The sequence below is a fragment of the Girardinichthys multiradiatus genome, chromosome X (genome assembly GCF_021462225.1).
Source record: "Girardinichthys multiradiatus isolate DD_20200921_A chromosome X, DD_fGirMul_XY1, whole genome shotgun sequence".
In the NCBI taxonomy this organism is placed as follows: Eukaryota; Metazoa; Chordata; class Actinopteri; order Cyprinodontiformes; family Goodeidae; genus Girardinichthys; species Girardinichthys multiradiatus.
In genome coordinates, this window is record NC_061817.1 from 3,959,689 (window position 1) to 3,984,636 (window position 24,948).

The 24,948-nt window shown below is 36.2% G+C and overlaps 1 protein-coding gene across 2 annotated transcripts in view; it reads right to left on the reverse strand.

Annotated features, from left to right (window-relative positions):
- Window positions 1-339: 339 nt before the first annotated feature.
- The window catches only part of LOC124863150 (potassium voltage-gated channel subfamily C member 1-like), a 239,019-nt gene continuing 214,410 nt past the window's right edge, over window positions 340-24,948 (reverse strand). Inside the window, exons 5-6 of one of the 2 annotated variants that reach the window (XR_007037063.1) lie at window positions 10,929-13,705; window positions 340-5,586 (exon numbers count right to left, since the gene is read on the reverse strand). Coding sequence is in view for 1 of the 2 variants with exons in the window: in XM_047357409.1 (XP_047213365.1) it covers window positions 13,662-13,705 (44 nt within the window). In the remaining variant the exon portion in view is untranslated. Of the gene's footprint in view, window positions 5,587-8,619; window positions 13,706-24,948 lie in introns of those variants that run through there. The other variant, XM_047357409.1, reaches the window with a different exon arrangement.

Genomic DNA, 24,948 nt, shown 5'->3' on the forward strand with positions numbered 1-24,948 from the left:
TAATAATAATTTATATATATATGTCTATCTATAGATAGATAGATAGATAGATAGATAGATAGATAGATAGATAGATAGATAGATAGATAGATAGATAGATAGATAGATAGATAGATAGATAGATAGATAGATAGATAGATATCCATACAGTATTGTGCAAGAGTTTAAGGCAGGTGTGAACAAATGCTGTAAACAAAGAATGCTTTCAAAATTGGTAGTGTTAATCATTTATATTCGACAATCAACAATATGCAGTGAATGAACAAAAGAGAAATCTAAATAAAATCAATATTTGGTGTGACCACCCTTTGCTTTCAAAACAGCATTAATTCTTCTAGGTACACTTGCACACAGTTTTTGAAGGAACTCGGCTGGTAGGTTGTTCCAAATATCTTGGAGAACTAACCACAGATGTTCTGTGGATGTAGGCTTTCTCACATCCTTCTGTCTCTTCATGCAATCTCAGACACGCTGGATGAAGTTAAGATCAGGGCTCTGTGGGGATCATACCATACCAGTAAGTCTTGTTGTTATTTACGCTGAAGATTGCTCCTAATAACTTTGGCTGAATGTTTAGGTTCGCTCACTTAGCATTTTGTGAAATTGATAAAAATAAATAGTCATTTATATTTCTGAAAGCATTCTTTGTTTACACCATTTTGTCACACCTGCCTAAAACGTTTGCACAGTACTGTATATACATATATATATATATATATAAATACATGTACGTGGCAAAAGATTTCCCTTTCTGCAACTTTAAACATCTTTTGACAAAAACCAATCAATGAAGCTGGGGCTGCATTAGCAATTCGCTACAAGTCTAAATTAATTATCCAACCTGACCAAGATCAGGTGTGTCTTGTAAAATAATACACAAAAAGCTGAACCTAGTAATTGCATAGTCTTTTAAGTATGTTAATTGCATGCTTGTTTACCAAAGCCTTTATAGATTCTCTTACTGGTCTATATGTGATCACAGTTTTATAATTCCATGCCACAAAAATGTCACTGATGTTCAGATACTTTTTCTGCTTGAAACACATACAGAAAACATTTGCTTGATTTGTTGACATAAATAGGTAGGAATTACTTTTCATCCTACAGAAGATGAAACAAATTACAGCGGTCTGAAGGGGTAGCTACATACAGTTTAGACTGAAAAATCTACCTCAAGGCTTCAAGTAAAATTGGGCAGATCCAAATCAACAGTTTGAAATAATCTGAATATTTATCTGAAGTTAGAATTGGTACTGTTGAAAATATATACAGCATCATCATAATATTTCACATTGTATGTCTGATTTTAATACAAAATATTCCTGAGAAAGCTGTTCTTTGTTGATTTAGTTATAATGCTATTTGTTTTTAACCATCCATCAGAAACAGACATTTGCAATTAAACAGCAAAATAAAATGAGACAATAAAACCAAACATTTAATACTTCATTTAGATAGCCTGCTTGCATATCAAGTAAATGCTACAACTTATGTTTTGCAGATATGACATAGCTTTTGAGTTTGTAAACTTTGCTTGAACTTCAGTTTACAAACTTGATTCTGCCCAACATCTTGCAGGTGGTGAAGTAACTTTGAAATATTTCATCGTGCATGCTGAGACTTGACAAAGTTTGCTATTAATCAAGTACACAACGGGTACAAAGCTCACTTCTAGATTGTTTTCAGTGTGAATACAAACAAAGTTAGACTTATGGTAGTTTTACTCAGCCAGAATCAACCCTGTTTTCAATTTTTTAGGTGAAGATTCTGTATAAACTTTCAATGCAAAACATTAGGAAATACTATTATAGCAAGTTTACCAAAAATACTAGAATTCTACAAAGACTTCTATAGCCCTTAGCAAAAAATTATTTCACAGTATTTCTTGTTTATTACTGTGAAGACCTTTTTCATCATAACTTGCTCAACTCTGTTTAAGGAAAGCAAACAGATGGGAAGGAATATTTAAGTTATATGTTATGTTTATCTGGTACAAAATAAAAGGCCTGCACAAGTAATAAAAGACAAAAACTAGACTATTTTCAGGTTCCAGGTCAATTCACCCCTTTGCTAATTTAAACCACAATTCATGCACATGAGCTGCCATTTAGTGCCAACTTACTTCCATTACATACAGTCAACAAACCATTTCATAATATCTATGAAACTATTGGGTATTAGGTTTTTTCTCTGGGTAGTTAAGTGTTCTGGTGAATTATGAAGAGAAAGATCTGTAAAAAATTCTAATTTCATGTTTAATTTTATTTATTTGTTTATTTTATGAGGATTTAAAATTACACCTATTCCCATTGACAGTTGTTCTGATCCACATTTAGGACTGTTGACAAAAACATGAGATTATGACCCTCCATCAAATAAAGATAACTCTGAGTAGCCTTCTGCTGCCAGTGATTATTTTTTGGAGCCTAATTGCATTTTCTTACAGACGAAGCTTTAATTATAGAAAATGACTTGAAATCACTGATTATTAAAGCAGATGCAAATAGTTCCCTGGTGGGTAGTATGAAATGTCCCATGATAGATACCTCCATCTTAAACTGTGAAAATGACATACAAAAAGGCTAAAGTTACATTGCAAAGGGATGAAAAGGCCTGTCCCCATATTGTTAACCCACACAATTCTATTTCATTTTAAAGATTAAGAGAACATTGCCAATGTCACAGCTCCAGAACAGTTCACACAAAGTTCCCATAGACAAACCAAACACCACATGATATGGAACACATAAATTAAATAAAGCATCTTGGAAAATCAGAATACCAATAATTCAAAAATTAAATTTCTCTGATATAAAACGTATCAACCTCTCCAGACATTTGATGAAAAAGTGTGGGTACTTGACCAAATTGATTGCCTCTGAGCCTGTTTTTTTTTTTTCCTCTACTGTCCTTTCCTTTCTCATCAGTAAATGTAGTTGAACAAATTAGCAGCTCACAAAACTAACTCATGTCAGTGTTACAGTAAAACATGGAAGTACAAGCATGATTAAAACAAATCAACTGGTTTCCACACTGAGCTACTTGTACAAAAAAAAAAAAAAAAGAATAAAGCGGAAAGCTTCCACTCTGGAATTTTCTCTAAAACATTTCACTCCCTGAATCCCTCAGGGTTTAGAGACTACAGTTCTTTGATTGCTCCCAGAATGTTTGAACAACTAAGATTTTGTTGTTTGGGATTTATTACTTATTTCAAAAATGTGTTTATGATACACTGTGTAGCTGATAGCTGCTTAGAGAAATGCATTTCCATGAAATATCTGAGAAAAAGAGCAAGATCTGAACTTAAATAAAAAATCTGACTGCAATACAAGTGCCCATTTGACAGTAAAGAAAAGATCATCTCTGAATGTTGGGAGAAATATGTTTAATTTAATAATTTTGTAATTAAATAAGTTCATATCTATATATTGTTTTCAGATTTATATGTATAGATATCTAAGAATGTTTCTGTATTTAGTTTATATTTTGGCAATAAATTAAAATTGTTAAGAATCTGAAGCATATTATCTTAATATATTACATTTTATTGCGATGCCAGCTTTTTGAATTTGATATTTCTAAAATGGTTCCACACAGCTGTGTGTTTGTTCTTACTTCAGGGTATTTTATCATTTTATGTAATTTGCATAACAGATAAACCTTATTATTGTATTTTTTAATGGTTTTTTTTTTTTTTTACCCCATTTCCTGACAGAGAAACATTACAGAGTCAAACAAACAGAAATGTTGTGGTGAGAAAAATCCCTTTGCAAATGCTTTGACCAGGTTTCAAGAGCAGACTGATATCTTAGATACCTGGGTCAAACAGGAAAATCCATGTAAAGGGACAACAGAAATTTTCAGTTCAGACTCAAAGAATCAGTGATAGCTAAGTTTAGTTTGAACTAATAGGTTTGCATCTGGTTACTGGCACAGGCAAACACAGCTGTCATTGTATAGTCCAAGGTTTTGATAAAGGCCACAAGAAGAAGAATGAACAGAAGAAGTGGTGTGGGAAGGAAGTAGAAAAGCAGCCCTGTTGGAAGTAATAGTAGAAACAGAAGAATGATCTAGCACTACCAGAATACATACCAGAATATATACAAAGAAAGGGTTTCCATGTATCATGTAGCTATCCTTTCTTGTAATACGCACAGCATTTTTTAGGCATCGTACTATTATTAAATCTGACTGTCAGTACAGTCTGTGGCATTTAAACACAAACAGTTCAAAGTAGACACACTTACATTTTTAGAATTGTTATTCATAAGGAGAGATCAGTGGCTTGCAGAAGACATGCAAAATATTCATGCTGGTGAACAATGCCTTGAAAAATCAATGTCATTTTTGTTCCTAGAATATCTTAGCAGAGACGCTCTTCTAATATTGCTGATGACCTGCTTTCTTAACAAAGTCTGTCTTCTTTCACATCCTGGGGGGAACATGGTCTGCAGAATCTCTGTTCCTCTTCATTTGCTAAAGGGACACAGGAGTTCTTCTTCATTCATTATGTCTCTAGAAAGTGCTGTTTCCTTAGGATATGTGTCTTTTTCTTATTATAACAACAAGTTAGGGGGTTTAACTTGGTAACTTGGTAATTTTTTCTAAAATTACCAAGTGGAAAAAATATGATGTTATTTCTCTAATATATCTTTCCTCTCATTTTACTCATTCTTCTAATTGCCTTTTTCTGGTGGCAGTTGTTTCAATTCATGCCATGCAACATTTGCTAGAGATGAGGAGCAGTTTCAATGAAGGGAAGGGAGTGGAGGTGGGATAAAAACATTGGAAAAAGCAAAGAAAAAAAGAGATCCAGTTGCATCTTAATCTTCAGTGAAAGACTCGTTTTCTTGTTATGCAAATGTTAATGTCTGCATGAGTTTCTGCTTGTACCATCTGATATACCCATCCAAGTGTTTGCCTTTGGTTAAATTCTGTCAAAGTTGGTAAAAATGGACATTATGATTTGGGATGTCTCAAGATAACATTTACAGTGTACTGCAAGACTGGGGGGATAGCTTGCATTTTCCCTAATCTAATATACCCCTGTTTATTCTTATAGGTCCTGTAGCTTAGTACTGATTAGTTAGAGAGTCGAACAGTAGGAACTTTGCAAGAGGCTGTACTCAAAATTGTTAAGCATTCATGGTCCTTTATAAAGCTGAAAATCTCAAAAAATGACAGAAACCAAAATATGTGACTAGAGTTATTTGAAATAAAAGATGGCATCAGTAAAGCAATAATTATACACAGCTGTGGAAATAGTGACCTTCTGGTAGATGGCCTCCAGACCCCAGCTTTCAAGATATTAATTTGGGAAGCTCCTTCTGTGCTTTGCTTCATCATTTGCTTCAAAAGTCGTGAAAAGATTCAAAAGGGCTCATAATTAAAAGGGTTTTTTCTTTTGTGTTGCATATGATAATGGAAATGATCAGGTTGAAGGGCATCTGTAAAACTCCTTTCTCTTCTCTTGGTCTTTCCTTTCAGTTTCTACTTTGAAAATATTAGGGAAAAGTGGAACAGCAGACCTATTTACTGTTTTCCTCTTCATTATGAGATTGTGGTGGTTGAGTTAGAAGCTCAGCACTGCAAGGAAAAATAAAAATATAAATTAGTCAGGACATAAAGTGTATAAGCAATAACTCTTGATCCTTCAAACACCAGACCATGGCTCACAATGCCATTCTTTACAGATGGTTAATAGTTGAAAAGTCAAATAATAATTATTTTTTATAAATCATGTAAGATCTCAACATTTTTTTATTGGATTTTTTACACAGAATGAATACCATCCACTTCTGGTGTAGATAAAGGTCAGGTCACATCACTTGGATGATGCAGATGGATAAAATAATGCCTTTTTCTGTTTGTTTTCACTGGCGTGGCATCTTAAAGTGTTTGGGTTGGCAGCACCAGCCATTACTTGCGTCAAATACTTTTTAATTTATGACAGCATCTTATTCAAGGTTTTTTTTTTGTTACTTTTAAAAGCCAAGTACTACTAGAGAGTAGGAAGGCAATGTTGGAGTTTTTAATTCCCTATGACATTGTGTCTGTTGAAACAAAAGACACACATGTAGAAGTGCAGAAACGTAAACCTCTATTTGGAAGTTATAAGGACAAAATAGCAACACAATATATCTTAAATTGTGTGAAAAGTAAAATGGACTTAAAGTTTTACTTTTTAAAGTGGGATGGTGTTAAAAATAGAGTTTTTATTAATCAAGCATGGGGCCATGAAAGAGAAAGAGAGACCAAACAAAAATAAAATATTTAAAATAATGTTTTAAGTTGCTGGTGTAGCCTTCATCAATATATAGCCAATGAAACCGTATAACCATAAATCCACAGTTACTGATTGTCATAATGATCAATTGTCATTCAGATCCAGATAGCCACAAATCAGGAGATTTAGGATAATCAATGAGCAGAATTGCAATTATTTTATCCACCATCACATAAATAATTTTATAGTATTATTTCTTCAGCAATAAAGCTAACATCCAGTATGAAACCATATAGCATGCTTGTCTTTTTGCCAAAAGCATCAATACTAAATTAGATTTTTTTCCCACTATATTCAAATGTTTGTTGGAACCCCTGATAAAGATGTATGAAAAAGCTTTGAAATAAAATATTTTATTTTATTCATAATCTTTAACTGCAGCAGCGTAGGGTGAAAAGAAATCCAACCTTCCCTTAAGAGTATTTTTATTCAGTGGTGATAACAATCCAATGTTAAGAAATATTTCTTAAAATGATTAGTGGTATAACCGACGGTACTCCTCCTGCCAATACTTCCGAGCAGGAAACGTAACATTCCAAAAGGCTAAAGCATAAGGAGAGACAGATCTGACTATTCCTTTTTGCAAAATCTCTAAATAGTCCATTGTCACAGGTCCTCTGTTCTGCCTTCTCCTCTTCAGCTTCCCCTACTGCTTTTTAAAAGGATACAAGACTGGGGACTGGGGTGGCCATGGAAGAGGATTGTTTTTGTGTTTGATTTCTGGTATTTTGACCATTTTCTTGCATCCCAACAAGAGTCCAATGGCTTTGGAAGATAAATACTGTAGGCCCTAAGCATTACAGATCCCGCACCATAGTTAACAGTGGGGCATTAGGTGCTTTTCAACATGTCCATCCTTTGGTTCATGCCAGATCCACCTGAAAGGGTTTGTTACTGAAAGGCTTAATTTTAATTTTGATTGATATATAAAGCCCTTCATGATCTAGCTCCACCATACAGAGATCTGATTGTTCCATATGTTCCTAACAGAGCACTGCGTTCTCAGACTGCAGGTTTACTGGTGGTTCCTACAGTCTCTAGAAGTAGAATGGGAGGCAGATCCTTTAGTTATCAGGCTCCTCTCCTGTGGAACCAGCTCCCAGTTTTAGTCCGTGAGGCAGACACCCTGTCTACTTTCAAGGCTAGGCTCAAAACTTTCCTTTTTGATAAAGCTTATAGTTAGAGTGGCTTAGTTTATCAGGGAGGGAGCCTTCCTCCCTCCCTGTTGGATGGAGTAAGGGAGAGTCAGGTTTAGCCTAAACCGGCTCAGTTATGATTGAGATCCAAACACACCCTCCATTTCTGCTACCTGTATGACCCCTTCTCTTTTCCAATGGTTATAATCAGTCTGACAGAGAGAGGTATCCCAATCCTTGTGGTTTTTAGTTTAACAATGGCCAGCAGTGGGACGGACCCTTTGTGGGGTGCCTTGAAACGACATTGTTGAAAATAAGCGCCGTTTAACTAAATAATCTGAACTGAAACTTTTTGTGTAGTTATGCTGCTATAGGCTTAGGCTGCTGGAGGACATAATGACCACTTTCACCCTCTTTGCTACATTCTCACACTACTCTCCAATTTTGCATTATTTGCTGTTATTTCAGCTTTTAACTTTGTTCTCTCTCTTTTCTCTTCCTAGAAGCTACACCTGGCCTGGCTCTGTGTCTACCTGTGACACCTTTCTGGAGAGGGGCATCGTCCGAGCTTCTGTTGGCAGCAACTTATTGCTTACCCTCTACCAATGATCCACATGGCCCTGTCTTTCGGTGTTTAACCCTTTCTCTTTCCTAGACATGGCGATTGACTTAGCTTTTACTGTAACTAATTATATGTGCTCTCTTTCAGACTCTAACCTTGAAAACTGGCTCAGAGTTTATCTGTTCTTTCTTTCTAGGTGAAACGACTAAAGGAGCTACATCCATTAACATTTACTTTTCCTTCCCATAGAAAGTACTCCTGGATCAGTGCTTCTTTGTTCTCTTTGTGTCTCTGCTCTGTTCTCTCAAACCCCCAGTCGGTCGTGGCAGATGGCCGCACACACTGAGCCTGGCTCTGCTGGAGGTTTCTTCCTGTTAAAAGGGAGTTTTTCCTCTCCACTGTCGCTACATGCATGCTCAGTATGAGGGATTGCTGCCTTAATATAAATTCATCTCATATTACATAATCTCACAGGGCAGAAAAAAGAAGAGTCAACGCCAGTGGCGGTCCACTGTCTCTACATGCTCATCCGGGAGGAGGGAATGCTGCAAGTCACTGACTTGATGCAATCTGCTGGGTTTCCTTAGACAGAAAAACGTTTTATCCAATTTGAATAAATAACTGAATCTGACTGCACTGTTCAATGGTTAGGATTAATTGGAATGTATGTACCTGACTGTTGTGAAGTACCTTGAGACAACATGTGTTGTGAATTGGCGCTATATAAATAAAACTGAATTGAATTGACCAAATCTTTGACAATACTTAGTGATTTCTGGCGCTACATGGTGCGTGTTAATAATAGACCTCTGCTCTCTATCTCATGCGAGGTGAAATTACACTCAAATGCCAGTTCCTGGTCTCAAGGTAAAGCACCAATTTTAAAAGTTACAGTTCTTTGCTGGTTTAATAAAATGCCACAGAAATTTCCAGAGTGAAATAAATTCAACATGCAGAGTTGCTAGTCCCTCTTTATTTGTTTAGGTGCATTAACAGTCTTTCTCCCTAACCCTTCTAATTAACCAGCTAACATCACCTAATTATATGCCCAGTTTGTATAAAGATCAAAATGGCAAGAGCCAATAATATTCTCCACAATGAGCACATTTACTTAAATACTTTTGTTTATTTACTTCAGTTGGTGTTTATATAATATTTTGGTTCAGTTTTTCACCTATGTATACATCTTCATACCAGCATCTGGAAAATGGATCATATTAAACTAGTTCTAAAATCACTGCATAGTCTCCCTGTTTGTCAAAGAATAGATTTTAAAATTCTGCTATTGGTCTATGAAGCATTAAATGGTCTAAGGCCAAATTACATTTCTGAGTTTTTAGAGACCTGCCTACTCTGTTTTCAGGACAAGACAGGACATGGTTAGTTTCTGTGCTCCTTGGCTCTGGAACAAACTCCCTGAAAACCTGAGATGTGTTGAAACTGTTGGTTCCTTTAAATCAGGAAAGAAAAAATTTTTGTTGCTGTCATTCCTCAGATGTCATGTAAAGCACAGGCTTGTCTATGAATGGTGCTATGAATAAACTTGCCAAAAAAATAAACATATGCATTTTTAAAAGGAAATAAAAAATAAAGTCAGAGTTAGCAAAAAACATTATTTTTTTACTACTTGTAACTAAAGCAGAATTTAACTGTATCTTTAGCTGCAAAATAAAAGATTTGTAAATAAATGGCATCACCTAATACTCACTTTAAAGAGTACTCACTCTCACTTTTTGTGTTTGTCTGTGTTTCAGCGTCAAAATATCAATAAACAAGCACTTAGATCACAATTTTACACATTTTTAAGGGATTCTGTTTAAACCATGTTTAAATCATTTCTAAACCTGGTGTTTTTCCCCCTGTATAAATATACTCAAAGTAAAGTTTGGAATCTTCTTTTTTCTGCCCTGTGAGATTATGTAATATGAGATGAATTTATATTAAGGCTGTTTCACATCTTTATCAACATCTCTTTTATTCAGTAATTGTTAAAACACTCTTTTTGGATGATATGTTTTTTGTGAGGATAATGAAACTACATTTAAGCCACAGTTGAGGCTTTTAAACTCCAAAGATGCTGCTGGCAAAGAGTCCATTGTGATATTTATAATGCTTAAAATTATAGAAAGGCGTTTTTACTTTACAACAGGCACACAGCTTTAAAATAATCTTTTTAAGTTTGTGCAATAAATACAAGAAAGAAAATTGACTCCTCTTAATATGTAGTTTCCAATTTAAAGGTTTTGTGTGTATATGCATATGTGTCCTTTGTATCAATACAGTAAAACAAAACAAACAAAAACATCAGTACGAAGCTCCCACAGCAAACTCAGCATGCAAGTCCACTATGAACAAAGATTGAATATGACACAAATTAATGCTTCTCTACTTCAGAGAAACCCACACAAATAATTCAAATGCAGACGTCATTGAGGAGGCTGGCCAGTTCTCTGATATAACAAATGGCAATAAAGTCCAAAATCCATGAGTTCAATTTTTAAATCAGAGGACTGCAGCCAACCAGGATCAGGCTGAAGTCTAGAAAACGAAAACAAAAAAATAAACGGATAAATAAATAAATAGCAGTGGAAGACCTCTGTTGGTGTTTTTCACTCTGATTAAATCCAACAGACAGTTTTGGCTGCATCACATTAGTGATAACTAATTAGATTTTGTTTAAGTTTGTGTTTGCTGACATGACATTCTGCAATCAATCAAGCTACACTTGTGTGAGATGGAACAAGCTGGAAGTGAAGTTTGTGAAGGCTGTTTGGCCTTGATGTGGAACAAACAGAGGCTGTTGAAAAGAAAAGTACTAGAAAACAGAAAACAAAATGAATGAAAACTAAAGTGTTACAGCAATACACAACCACATACACAAGGTGATGTCATACAATACTAACAGTGCACAATAGTGGAGCAACAGTGGAGCTCACATTCTTACATGATCAACGGAATTTTCCTTTGTTTCTTTCTGTCCTCCATCATTTCATCACATTTTTCTGTCTTGCCCAGAACTTTTCCTTCTCCATCTCCTCACTTCGACGTTGCTCAGTTGATAGAATACTCAGAACACAACATTTTAAAGCATGTACACCTATTCTCTTCTTCAGTATCATTTGACTTTATTCTTTTATTATGGTATTCACTATTCCTGTCCCCTCCTCAGTGAGGTCACCCTTTGAGTCAGTTTTTTTCTCCATGTGCAAAACATACTCCATTTAGCCATTTTCTTTAATTGTTTTTGTGTGCATGGTAGGCTGGTGTCTCACAGAAGTGATGATTTATTATTTGTGGTGGGAAATAAAGGGGACCTCACAAGGAGGAAGGAGGCAGGACAAATAGTGAATTTAAAATAGCATTTTGGTGGCTAGAACATGTAGCATAAACATGCACAAAAGAGTTCATTTTTTTTGTTCTCCAGTCTTTTGTTTTTTATACATACAATGCATAATTGGGGAAACATTACAGAAAGGAATCATATGGAAAATAGATACCTGAGTTGTAAATGAATGAAAACACAAGAAACATTAGCAAAATGGACAGAAGCTAAAAAATAGCAATTATAACACACAAAAAAAAAAAAAAAAAAACACATTGGAAAGGTTCCTTCAGCCCCACTGTTTCTTTTAACTTGTTGAATCCATCTGAGATAAATATCGTAGAGCACTACACTCTATAACAAACTTTCCTGTCAGAAGAGATAATTTAATAATTTCAGATTTGTTTAATCTTCGTTGAATTCGAACTCTTACACAATCTCTTGCCTGGATCATAAATCAAAGTTGAAATAAAATCTTGGCAGAATCATGGATTATAGTCAGGCTAAAAATATGTCCCAACTACCCAACTGTCAATGGCAAAAAACCATTTCAAATCAAATAAATAGGAAAGAAGGATTATAAAAGATGTGGAGGTGCACTAAAATGAACCACAATCCATTTTTGCCTGAGGGAACAGGTTAACTGTCATACATTTTTTCAGTGTTAAACTGCATAATTGTAAGTTTTTTATTGATGTGTTTATTTTCTGAACTTACGGCCATCTAAATGATACCATAAATAACAGTATATTGTAGATTAAAAACAACTAAAATGCTGAGTCCAAACTATGAACGAGGAACTTTGGTGAGAAGCAGTCTTGGAAGGAGACAGTTTTGTTCACTTGCAGCAGAGGAGTCGAGTTGAAAATGTTTTTGACCGTTTTTTAGTTTCTTCAGATTAGTTCAACTTCTACATTTACCTGCATATATCTAAAAAATACATACATTTCTCAACAGTTTTCCTTGAATAGAAAAGCAAATAAAAATCTCAAAATCTATAACAAAGCAGCTTCATAGCAGTTATTATAAATGGTACCCCTTCCCATCCTGAAAAAATAATATGTCTCCCCCCTTACCTATCCCCAATACAGTACGTAGGTTGATCTGTTCCCACCAACAGCATCAGCATTTGAGCATGCGTAATTTTAGCCCGACCCACTTCTTCTAGCATCAGGTGAGATTACAGTAGCTTTGTTCTGCATGCCAGTTTTTATTGTATGCATCCAGACGCATACACTCTTATAGTAGTTTAAATGTTTTATATACATTCCTTATGTTTTTAACTAAAATGTCAACTTTCCTTAAAGCAATATTCACATGTGTAATTACTGCTTGCATTGGAAGACCATGCAGAAACGTATACATATTTACAGTGTTGTGACAAGCAGAACCTTCCACTAAAGTGACTATTATAGTCATTAGGAACAGTTGTGGGAAGGTAAGAAGATAATAAAAAAATTACGAAATGTGGAGAATTTTTACATGTTTATATTGTATATGTTTATTTATAACATATAAACATACACAATATATAAAACAAATACAAACCATACAAATCTACTGTTTATTTGTATTATGTAACTGGCTGTAATACTAATTTACTGAATGAATTTAGCAATGGTGGGGTTCCTAATTTTACATCTTAGTTAAAGTAGTAGTGGTTAATTGTCAATTAGTGTTGAATTAGTGACCCTTTGACATATAAGTGACCTCTGGAAGAGATTTTTTAATCAGTCTTAACTTTTCTTTCTTCCTTGTGGTTGTATCTCTATGATAAACATGAACTAAGTTTTAATCAATTTTTTTGCGATAGCTCTAATCTCAATTTATTCTCCTAAACCATGTTCTCAGCTGCATCACTGGAATCTGGCAGAAGATTACAAGTAGCATCTAATCAGTCATAAGGAATCAAATATTTGACTTCGTAAAATCTGTTTATCTCCCAGGACAATGTATGAGCATAAATGAAGAATGTAGGAGTAGGACTAGGGGAAAGCTTAGCTTCCTATCATGATGATCATTTGATTCTTCATTAGCAGCATTTCAATTATGTACAAAAGAGAAAGAGTATCCTTTAATAGTTTGTTCTGAAATCAAAAATACTGAAAAAGATGGTAAGACAAATAAATGCTAATGAATGTTGATAACATAAAAATGATCTATCGGTCTCTTTCTTTATGACTAAAAAAAGCAAAAAAAAAATGTATCAATGTTATATCTGTGCATCTTTGTCAAGAGGTAGATGCAGTTCAGGGCGCACTCAAACTGTTGTAATCCCTTTAATCTCAGCCATTTTTCAATATTCCTCCACGTTGTTCCCTTCTTCTTATCTGGCGTTTGGCATCTGCTCTTCTTTTACCATGGGCTGTCACTCCAGTAGCCATTCATGGCACCTCCAACTACGCAGTCACAGCCGAAAAAAAAAAAAGACAAGGTGGATAGACAAAAGAGAAAGGGTGGGAGTTTGGGGGTAAAGTTTTGGATAAAAACAGGGAAAGAGAGAAGCCAAAAAGGGAGAAAACTAAAAATACTCATTCTAGTTGCAGATTCAAGTATTAGTGCTCTGGATGGCAGTGGTGGTAAAGTAAGTGAAATGTCAGTCAACTCAGACCTGAGGAAATCCCAGCTTCCCATTCTAATGCTGAGCTGCAGTGTCTGAAAATGTCATCATTTACGGAACAGATTTTCCAAAACTAAAATTTCCCAATAAAAACAGTTTTAAAGCTAAACCAGGGCAGGCACTTGCTTTGGTTTTACTTCTGCCTTTGATGGCTCCAACACTTGTTCTTGTTTTAAAACAGCAAAATATAATTTGCAAGTAATTATTTTAATTTTTCTAAAAAAATGGTCGTAAACAAGATTTATGACCTTGTGTGCTTGTTAAAACTGCCAGGAGGTAAGAAAGTACATTCAGTCTTGTTGTCTACAGAAGTGATATATACAGGTCCTTCTCAAAATATTAGCATATTGTGATAAAGTTCATTATTTCCCATAATGTCATGATGAAAATTTAACATTCATATATTTTAGATTCATTGCACACTAACTGAAATATTTCAGGTCTTTTATTGTCTTAATACGGATGATTTTGGCATACAGCTCATGAAAACCCAAAATTCCTATCTCACAAAATTAGCATATCATTAAAAGGGTCTCTAAACGAGCTATGAACCTAATCATCTGAATCAACGAGTTAACTCTAAACACCTGCAAAAGATTCCTGAGGCCTTTAAAACTCCCAGCCTGGTTCATCACTCAAACCCCAATCATGGGTAAGACTGCCGACCTGACTGCTGTCCAGAAGGCCACTATTGACACCCTCAAGCAAGAGGGTAAGACAGAAAGAAATTTCTGAACGAATACGCTGTTCCCAGAGTGCTGTATCAAGGCACCTCAGTGGGAAGTCTGTGGGAAGGAAAAAGTGTGGCAGAAAACGCTGCACAATGAGAAGAAGTGACCGGACCCTGAGGAAGATTGTGGAGAAGGGCCGATTCCAGACCTTGGGGGACCTGCGGAAGCAGTGGACTGAGTCTGGAGTAGAAACATCCAGAGCCACCGTGCACAGGTGTGTGCAGGAAATGGGCTACAGGTGCCGCATTCCCCAGGTCAAGCCACTTTTGAACCAGAAACAGCGGCAGAAGCGCCTGACCTGGGCTACAGAGAAGCAGCACTGGACTGTTGCTCAGTGGTCCAAAGTACTTTTTTTGGATGAAAGCAAATTCTGCATGTCATTCGGAAATCAAGGTGCCACAGTCTGGAGGAAGACTGGGGAGAAGGAAATGCCAAAATGCCAGACGTCCAGTGTCAAGTAGCCACAGTCAGTGATGGTCTGGGGTGCCGTGTCAGCTGCTGGTGTTGGTCCACTGTGTTTTATCAAGGGCACGGTCAATGCAGCTAGCTATCAGGAGATTTTGGAGCACTTCATGCTTCCATCTGCTGAAAAGCTTTACGGAGATGAAGTTTTAATTTTTCAGCATGACCTGGCACCTGCTCACAGTGCCAAAACCACTGGTAAATGGTTTACTGACCATGGTATCACTGTGCTCAATTGGCCAGCCAACTCTCCTGACCTGAACCCCATAGAGAATCTGTGGGATATTGGCTAAAGGCCGCTATCGAAGCATCCTGGGCCTCCATAAGACCTCAGCAGTGCCACAGGCCGCATTGAAGCAGTCATTTCTGCAAAAGGATTCCCGACCAAGTATTGAGTGCATAACTGTACATATTTGAAGGTTGACGTTTTTTGTATTAAAAACACTTTTCTTTTATTGGTCGGATGAAATATGCAAATTTTGTGAGATAGGAATTTTGGGTTTTCATGAGCTGTATGCCAAAATCATCCGTATTAAGACAATAAAAGACCTGAAATATTTCAGTTAGTGTGCAATGAATCTAAAATATATGAATGTTAAATTTTCATCATGACATTATGAAAAATAATGAACTTTATCACAATATGCTAATATTTTGAGAAGGACCTGTACACATGTGTTAGCATAAAAAACAAATCAACACAGATTTATGTAGATAGACTGTCTTCCTACACCAAGATTCTGTAGACAAATATAAAAACATACAAGATGAAGGATCAAACCATTTCAAAAAATGATGTTTTATGTGACATACTGCAGAGGATTTATGACGAAAAACGAAACTGTATTGTAATAGTGGTTTTGATGAACACCAGCCCTGGCTTAGCACTGGAACCGCATTTGGTAGAACATTCTGTTTCTGGGAGTCTCCAGACTAAGAACCGTTATCAGTTTGATGTTTTTTTTTTAATTTAATTTAGGCTAATTTCTATGTGACAAACGTGTTAGAATAACAATAGATTTGATAACTACTCCTTCAGTATAGTGTATGAACTATCCACAGTTGTAGTGACATTTTAATTCTTTGTACCCTTAACTAATTATATGACAACAAAGACTTCCAAAGACTTCTCTTAGTCTGCAGACTTTACAGCTCAGTGTTCGGAGGAGAGCTCAGGTAAGAAGACAGCAGATGAGGAGTGAAGTTCTGGAAAAAAAAATCTGTTCTTACGATGACTGCACTGAAGGCCCTGCTTAAAATGTTAAGACTGATCATTTTCCCCTAAATGACTAAATAAATGTTACATGCACCAGCTCTGCAGTGTTAATCCCTTTTGACAATGATTACAAACAGCTATTGTCTTGTGACACTTTAGAAAAAGCTTCTGGAAGATCTTCAGGAAAATGTATTCTCCTTATTTATTTATTTATTTATATTGCATAATTCAAATTGGGATCTTTGTTAGATTAACCATATAAAATAGTTGTCTAAGAAAACACTAGCTTCCTCTAACTCTAACTCAGGGATATTTTACACCTCCTCAGAGTATTAGACTCACTGAATTTGATCTAAATAACACATGTTTCTAATTCTCTGCTTAAACCGTCATAAATAGAAACTAATTATTTCAAGTACTGCTACAGTAAAAATGGGGAAGAAGCAGGGCAAGATATCAGTTTTTATGATCTTGTTGTGGACGTTTTTAGGAACAAAACATGCCTAACAATAAAAAATAACAAAAAATAATTATCTAACACTGTAGCCTATGTGTTTTTAAATGTGCATCATTTTAGAGGATTTATCTCTAAATGCTTTTGCTTTGTTTAGTCTACTACTGGGCATTGTATATGCTGCTATTTTGAAAATACACTGTTTACATACCATTGTTATTGTATATGTTAGGCAAAATGTGTGAATTTGTTCCTTCTAAATCTTAGTAGTATTCACAGCTTCTTAATCTTATTCACAGCTATTCTTAAATATTCACAGTAATGCATTTACGTGCAAGGCCAGTCAAAAACAGGCAAGAATAAGTACAGAGTAACTACGTGGAAACTAACTTCTTTTCAGTCTTAATTAACCAAGACTCTATTCCTGTTAGTAAGGAAAGTGTGTTTTAGTAAATTGGTGTATTTTCAAATACAATTGCAAGAATGTATATTTTAAACTTGTCTTAGATTAGGCTAATCTTTAGAATTAAACATCAAAATACAACTCTAACTCTGTTTCTTTTCTGAAGCAAAAGTTTAAGATAATGCAATAAAGAATAAAAGAACAACTGGTAAATAGCATTCTTCAATATTATTGCTTTTGTGATATTTTGCTTTTTGTAATTTGCATGTTGTCCGTTCTGTTATGTTTTCTTTTGGCCGAGCTACAAGATGGAAGGAATGGGAGAGTGGCATCGCCTGAGGCCAGATGGATCAAAGGTCTCAAAGGTGGAATTGGTGATTGGAGTGAGTTGCAGTGGAGCCCCTGTCATCCCAGAAATGTTATTTAGGCTGCGTGACTTCTCATAACCTGTAACTACATTAAATGGACATGGCAAAGATAATGGTTAAAGTAGGGTAAAGATCATTCACAACAAATATTAGAAGGTGAGGATGTTTATGGTATAACGAAGGTTTGGAATGCAAGGACCATAGTCAAATAATAATATATTCATCAATGTCATGTCATCACAGCATCAAATACAGCAAGTATATACCATTGGTTATATTTACAAGCATTTTCAAATGAAATAAAGTATTAAATAAATAAAACAAAAGTAATCTCAAAGAAAACCAATATGTTCCAGATTAAAAGGAAGATTTTTTGAAAGAAAGACAGATTGATGGAGGGACAAAAAAAGATGAAGAGACAAACACAGACAGACAAAACAGGGAAAGCTGTCAGTTGCCATTATATCACTGAACTAACTAGAGATGGCGCACAGCAGACAAAACAAAATGTGTGTGTTGAAGGGGGTATATGCATTGCACAAGATCCCTTCATCAAAATCTAACCATGAACATATTTTCGCTCTGCATCCACTGCATTAGTTTAGAATCTGAAGAACAATGTAGTTGCGCTTTATTAGAAACAGAGTAACTCAAGCATTTAAATCATCTTGAGCAAAACATAAACAGTAATACATCCTTTACAGATTTTTATTTAGACTTTTCCTTCCAGCTGTTTTGGCCACTACAAAGGATGGAAAAACTCACTCTGGAAAACACTGAACAAGATGGAAGGACAGAAAGAGAGATAGAAAGACACACTTACTAATAACAAACCATCTAAAGGTACGCAGTAAGCAATATTTTTTATCCTTCCTCCGAAGGTTCATATTCAAATTACATGTCAGGTAAAATACCAGTGTGATACACATTACAGCCTATTAAAGGGACATTTTTAGTGTTTGAACTGTCACACATTCTGATTTCAAGGAAATGTGAAAAATGATACTGGAAAGAGAATTAAGGATATTCCATTTTTTTTCAGAAAGCAATGCTTGATTTTCTAAAATCCTCTACTTTTTTCTGATTCAGTTTTCATGCTTTTGTTTTGATGAAAAATAACACAGTTCTCTGTTGCACTGATGAATGACTCAGTTTTTTTATATTGAAAAAAAATATTCTTCTTTGCTGGTGAAACGATGAACTTTAACCATTTCTGATGAACTGTGAGTTTGAACAGCTGACTTTATGTGTGATCAGCTGATTTAGGATGTTATTGATTGCAGTGCCCCACCTGCATGTAATTCAGAAAGCTGACATGGTGTCTTTTTTTTTCTTTCAGCTTTTGTCATTATATTAACAAAATGATTATGAGAATTAGGTCTGTAACTGTAATCTGCATGCAGTCTGAATAGGAACAGTTAACACAGAAGTGTTATTATTTTCAGCCGTATGAACCCATTTATCAAAGCCAATTTTATAAAATCATGGCCTATTCTCTGAGTAAAACTAAGGCAAACGTAAATCAAATCTGATAACTGGCAAAACTACTTTCCATAATAGCAATACCCAAAACAACTAAATAATTTTTACTGTGTTAATGATGACATCAAAACCTCCGAAAGCGCTGGCTATTAGGATCTGTGCAACATTTGCAATAATAATTTTTGAAATTGTTTATGAGATTGTATATTTTCATCCAAACTAGGAAAAACAGATATAAATGAAATAAAATAGAAAAAAGATTTATCCATCAGCCCAGATATAACCTTTTAGATGAATATTTGTACATTTAAAATGAAAACTTTACAATTTACAAATCATACAGTATAAGTTCTTGTCAGAAACACTGTAGAGGAAAAGAGATGTTCCAAATGTATAAAATGCATGGGAACTTAAATAAAGTTAAGTAAGGCTACATTATGTCGGGGTCTGTTCTTGTAAACCCCTCCTGAGCATTCAGGTCTCCTCCTCAGACACTTACTTCAGAACCCGAACCCATGAAGGAGGGGCGAACTCGTCTTTCTCCGGAAGAAAGACAAAAACGTAGACAGTCTAATCAGTGTTTGTATTGCGGCTCTTCTGAACATTATATAGCCACTTGTCCCGCCTGTCCTACGCAGCCAAAAGACGGGGTCCGTCAGCTGTAAAGGGGTGGCTGACGGACCATCACAGTGATCTTCAATTCCCCAATTTAGTTTACCAGCTTCATTGCTGTTTAATCAACATACTCAGAATCTCTCAGCTCTAATCGATTCCGGCAGTGAGCAAAATCTTATTGATCAGGGGTTAGTTGAGTGTGCTCATACTGAGGTGGAGCCACTTTCCACACCTCGTTTAGTTTCAGCTCTTGATGACCAAAGGGAAATAATTTTTTTTTTTGTTGTTTCCCGTCTCTCAGAACTCTCTAGTCTTTCCCATGGTTACAGAAGCAAAATCCCCACTTAAATCGGTCCAAGCTCCGTGTTGAGTCCTGGTCAGCTAACTGTCTCTCTTTCTGTCTTTAGTCCAAACGACTGAATTCTCGTCAGTCCCATTGGTCTTTGTTTTTTTCTCGTTTTGATCTGTCAATTTCTTACAGACCTGGATCAAAGAACACAAAACCTGAAGCTGCCAGCACCTGAGTGTTAGTCAACAGTGGTAACAGACTCTAGCCCAGATCTAAGCTTGTTCCAAGTTTCTCTAGTGCTTTGACTTGCCTTCTCGTGTCCTCCTCCTCAGGTTCCTGACCAGTCTCGATCCAGCCTCCAGTTCTCGGTTACTTCTGAATTAAGCATACTCCAGACCTCTGGATCAAAGTATTCTCTGGTTCATTCTGGTTGAGTCCTTTGGATTTTCAAGATTCAAGTTTCAAGTTCCCTTCTTTGGACTACCTTCTGGCTGGCAGCTTCCAGGCTCGACGACAAACTGGCCCAAGTCATTAGCAAACCCTGTTCACCCTCCAACGTGCTCTCAGGCAAGCTTCTTCACCAATTCTCCTCTTCATCACCCTGCCCTTCACAGATGGTGAAGAAACCAAGCTCCTGGAAACTTCTTCGTGCCTCAAAGACCACTCCTCCTGGATGAACTTATCTCACCAAGGCTACTCCTGTGTTGAGCTCCCAGACTCCACATCTCCATTCCCCTTGGTGGTTCTATTCCTCTTCCTTGTAAGAAAGTTCTTAGCTAACAATAATCAATTACCTCATCATTTTTATACTCACCTGTTTTCCTCTTCTCTTTGCAGTTGTCTGGTTCCCGCTTTCTGATCTTAGAACTATTTCCCTGTGTAAAAATAAACATCTTAAAATCTCTGTGGGTTCTCCTGAGTGTGATTCTGCATGTTGGTCAGATTTGTACCTAAATCCATGACACATTAAGCAAGATTAAACATACTCTTGGCAGGTTTCAAATTATTTTCATTATTTTCATTCAAGATGTTTGTTTCTGATAGGAAATGAGAGTCACCCCACAAAATGTGAAAAACAATGTTAAAAGAGCATCAACTTAAAAAAATCTGGTTTTTATTTACATTGTAATAAAAAACGCATGTCAAGTTAATTTTTTACTCTTTTCTATAATCAATAGACAACCTTTATTGACATTATGACAAACTCTTCTTACAATTGTCAATCAGCATTTTGCATGCTTCCCATTGTATTTTGTCTTCACCCTATTCCTCAGCTACCTCCATAGGCACCTAATTATGTTTAAAACTGGGGGAGAAAATTTAAGAAAACATGGAGCTCACCTCTAAAAAACTTCACCTATATGAAACACTCCTCTTGCAGCTGCTAAGCCTACAGCTTATGACAAATCGATGGGGTATACTACCAGTATAGGACTGGTGGCATATTGGTATGAGACATTCTAGTTTTTTGTGGGAGATCCTGAGTTTGAGCTTGTAAAATTTTTACTATGTCTTTTCTTGTCTTGTCAGTTAGGTGCTAATTTAAAGTGGCTGTGACACACATTATCCACAAATGCAAAAACTGAAAAAAAGCTTCTTAATATTGAAGAAATTGGGCAGTAATTTACATTTTAATAGGATTAAAGATGTAATTGTGACACAAAATAGGTATTTTTTGTTGTTAGATTTTGCACATCCAAAGTCGCCCAGAAATGACATGAAAGGGGAACTCTCTGGTCATTCATTGTTTGAGCATCAATGATAAACTGTTCAAGTAGAACCCAAGTGTTAAAAACAGCGCTAACGTGGTGAAACGGTGCATTGCTGGTGGTTGCAGGAATACTGAGACATCAGCCTTTAGTCTGCACTACTTTCCTAAAGTGAAGAGGATCAGAGCTGCCTGGGTCAGAGCTGGAAAACTGAGGAGGGACAGATGGGCTGGTCCAACCAAGCACAGCCAGTTGTGTTCGGAGTACTTTTCAGCAAACTGCTTCGAACAAGAAACCCCTGAATCCATAAGAGAAATTATCTCAGGGGTCGGGACATCTGACAGACGAAGGAGAATGTTGAGGCAGATGCTATTGCCACGCTGTTCAGAGCATCCGATGGGAGAAGATCGACAAAGTTTATTGCTGCTGTTGTAAAACGAATCAAAGCACAGCGGGTAAGAATACTTCCTCATCGCAAAAGTACCTTTAGATATCGGCAGTTATGAGTAATAATAATGCAAAATTATTATTATTAAAATAAGCTAAATTACACACGCATACAATATATTTAAATAAATGTTTCTCTAAAGATTCTAAAATAAGTGTAGTGTATTCAGATCTTGAATCATCCCTTTTCTCTGCTGCTACAGCTCCATGCTACTCTCTTGGCCTCCGGTTGTTTCACTCAGTGCCATATATTTATACTGTAACCCTGGATTTACACTGTATCTGCTCTGGTCCGGTCCGCTGCGAAGCTCGGAGGCGCTCCAAGAAGTATTCGCAGATCGCGCAATGAAAGTATTATGTATATTTATTAATATAGCAAGATCTAGTCTGTCTTTAGTAAATTATTTTGAAAATCCAGATGTTATGCTGGTTCTGTTTCCTGTTAATGCGATATGATTCATGCATATTGACTCTGGCTGTTTTCTGGCATCTGGTAAAAATAAACTCTAGTCGAATTGGATGGCCATCCGCACTTCGCTGCACTTGTGCTCTGCCACGTAATGAAAGCTGACTTTCTTCTCCTGACTCGTACGCTTCATCTCTCTCTGATAGTGATTGAAATATATAAATATCAGATTGTTTGCTACTGTCTGTGTTGTTGGCCACTGTAGCTGCTGTCGGTTTACGTGCTAGGATTCCCCTTATATATCATGAAAAAGAGCAAAGGAGTAGTCTGGAAGTGCCTTTTTTGGGAAAGTTATGACCATGTATCTGAAAAATTTATTTCAGAGCCATAGATTTACTTCTTGAAATATTTAATTAATTAATTAGTTTCCTTTCCATAAACGTCATTGGATTTATAATAAAAATTAGATGACACAGGCACTTTAAGAAACTCATTCAATACATTTAAAGGAAAATGTTGTTTAAAAACAGTTAATAGATGCTATATTTACGTTTCTGGCAGGCATCTTTATTGCAGGCTGGCTCCAAGTCTAAACTGCCAGCAGCCTTAAACCACAATCCTGTGTAAAGGTTTCTATTGTTTCTTTTAGTTTTATGAGTGAGACAGATGCAGCGATATTATAATATATATAATGGGTGGATGGATGGATAGATGGATGGATGGATGGATGGAGAATAAAAAAGTTATGAAACAGTTTAAATTACTCTATAGTTTTTTGATTGACAGCTGTTGAGAAATCCCCTCTGGTCAAAGGGAATCCTCACACAGTACCAGTATATTGTGGCATTTCAAATGCTTTGCAGTGTTTTGGTCTGGTCGAATGCTGCAGGCAGCTTGGCATTGTTTCAGGTGAGAAATTCAGTTAAGTGTAGAGCGAGTTGTGTACCTTATTGCTGTTGAAAAATGCATACGATGACAATTTTTGGTTCAGTCCACCTTTCTTGCTGTAGCTTCATGAGAAAGTTTAATGTTTCCAAATCAGAGTTTAGAGACAGCTGGGAATCCTCTCTGTTTTGATTTGGTGTCACATTTTAAAGTTGTGCTACTGAGGGTTGCATTGATCTCTTAGTTTCACACATAAGCATTGCGTTCAGGTATGAAATAACGCTGCATTTGTTTGATACATGTGTACATACAGGACGAATATGTAAACCAAATGAGGGTAAAACAAGGGTACCTCTAAGATATAATAGAGATGAGGAAAGATACAGTTCCACTACTTTTCAGCCAATGGGAATGCAGACTGCCTGTGTATGTCCCACCCACCTTCTCCATGCCTGTTCTGTTGTTGTGTGGAGTCAAAGTGGAACTAAACCCGATGTAAAACCGTAACCCCGCCCCCAGACACATTTTGAAAAATGCCGCCAAAGTGGGCATTGCCAAGAGACACTGAGAGGCATGGACAAACATGGGGATGAGTGGAGGGGGTTAAGCCGGTATGTGGTTTGGACAACGAGAGAAAGAGTCAGCTAGCTTAATTTGACATATTGAAACATGGAGAGTGACCAGAACAACTCTGCTGTTGAGTTGGAGGATTTTTCACCACCCTCATCACTGGAGGTATGTGGAGCCCAGCGGGCCTGAATCTCATCAGTTCAAGCCGCTGACTCAAGGTGCTGACTCAGCAATGACCGAAGCCATTGCTGCCAAGGCAGTGGAGGACAGAATGGGTCCAGATTCTGAGAGGTAAAGTGATGTTAGCAACATCATTGCTAACATGGGCTAATGTTCAAAGCAGTAACAAACCTTTAGAAAGCTTATATTTACATGTAGATTTATATTATCTCCAGTAAAGCACATGATCCAAGGTATAATGCATAAACGCCACAGCTAGCCATGCCTTTTGAACCAATAGAAAACGTTTACTGCAGTAGCCATTGTTCAACCTAAAGAGGGCAGCACTAAGAGTTTTAGGACAAATATTGCAGAATTAAACAAGTTTACATGAAAATGTAAGAAATTGCATAATAACATAAAGATAGCCGAAGGCCCAATTTCTACAGTTTAGCTGCAAAAAAAGTTGATTTGGGGTTTAGGTTGTCAAAATAAGGTGAGATCTTTCCATGTAATCCATGCAACATTTAGTAACTGCTCACAGTTAACTCCAAAAAAGTTACAATAAATATCCTTATATCCTTATGTGTAATCCATGCAATAATTAGTAAAACACACAGTTGAAGCAGTGGGGAATGAAACAAGCATATTCTCATATTCTGGAGCTGAGAGACTGGAGAGGCCTGTGTGGAGCCACGTATAATCTGCCACATGTTATCTGTCTTATCTTTTGCAAAAATATAAACAAGTATATCCAAATAAATGATGTATGATGATTTTACACTCTTTCACATGTATTAAATAAAATTAGCAATCTTTGATTAAC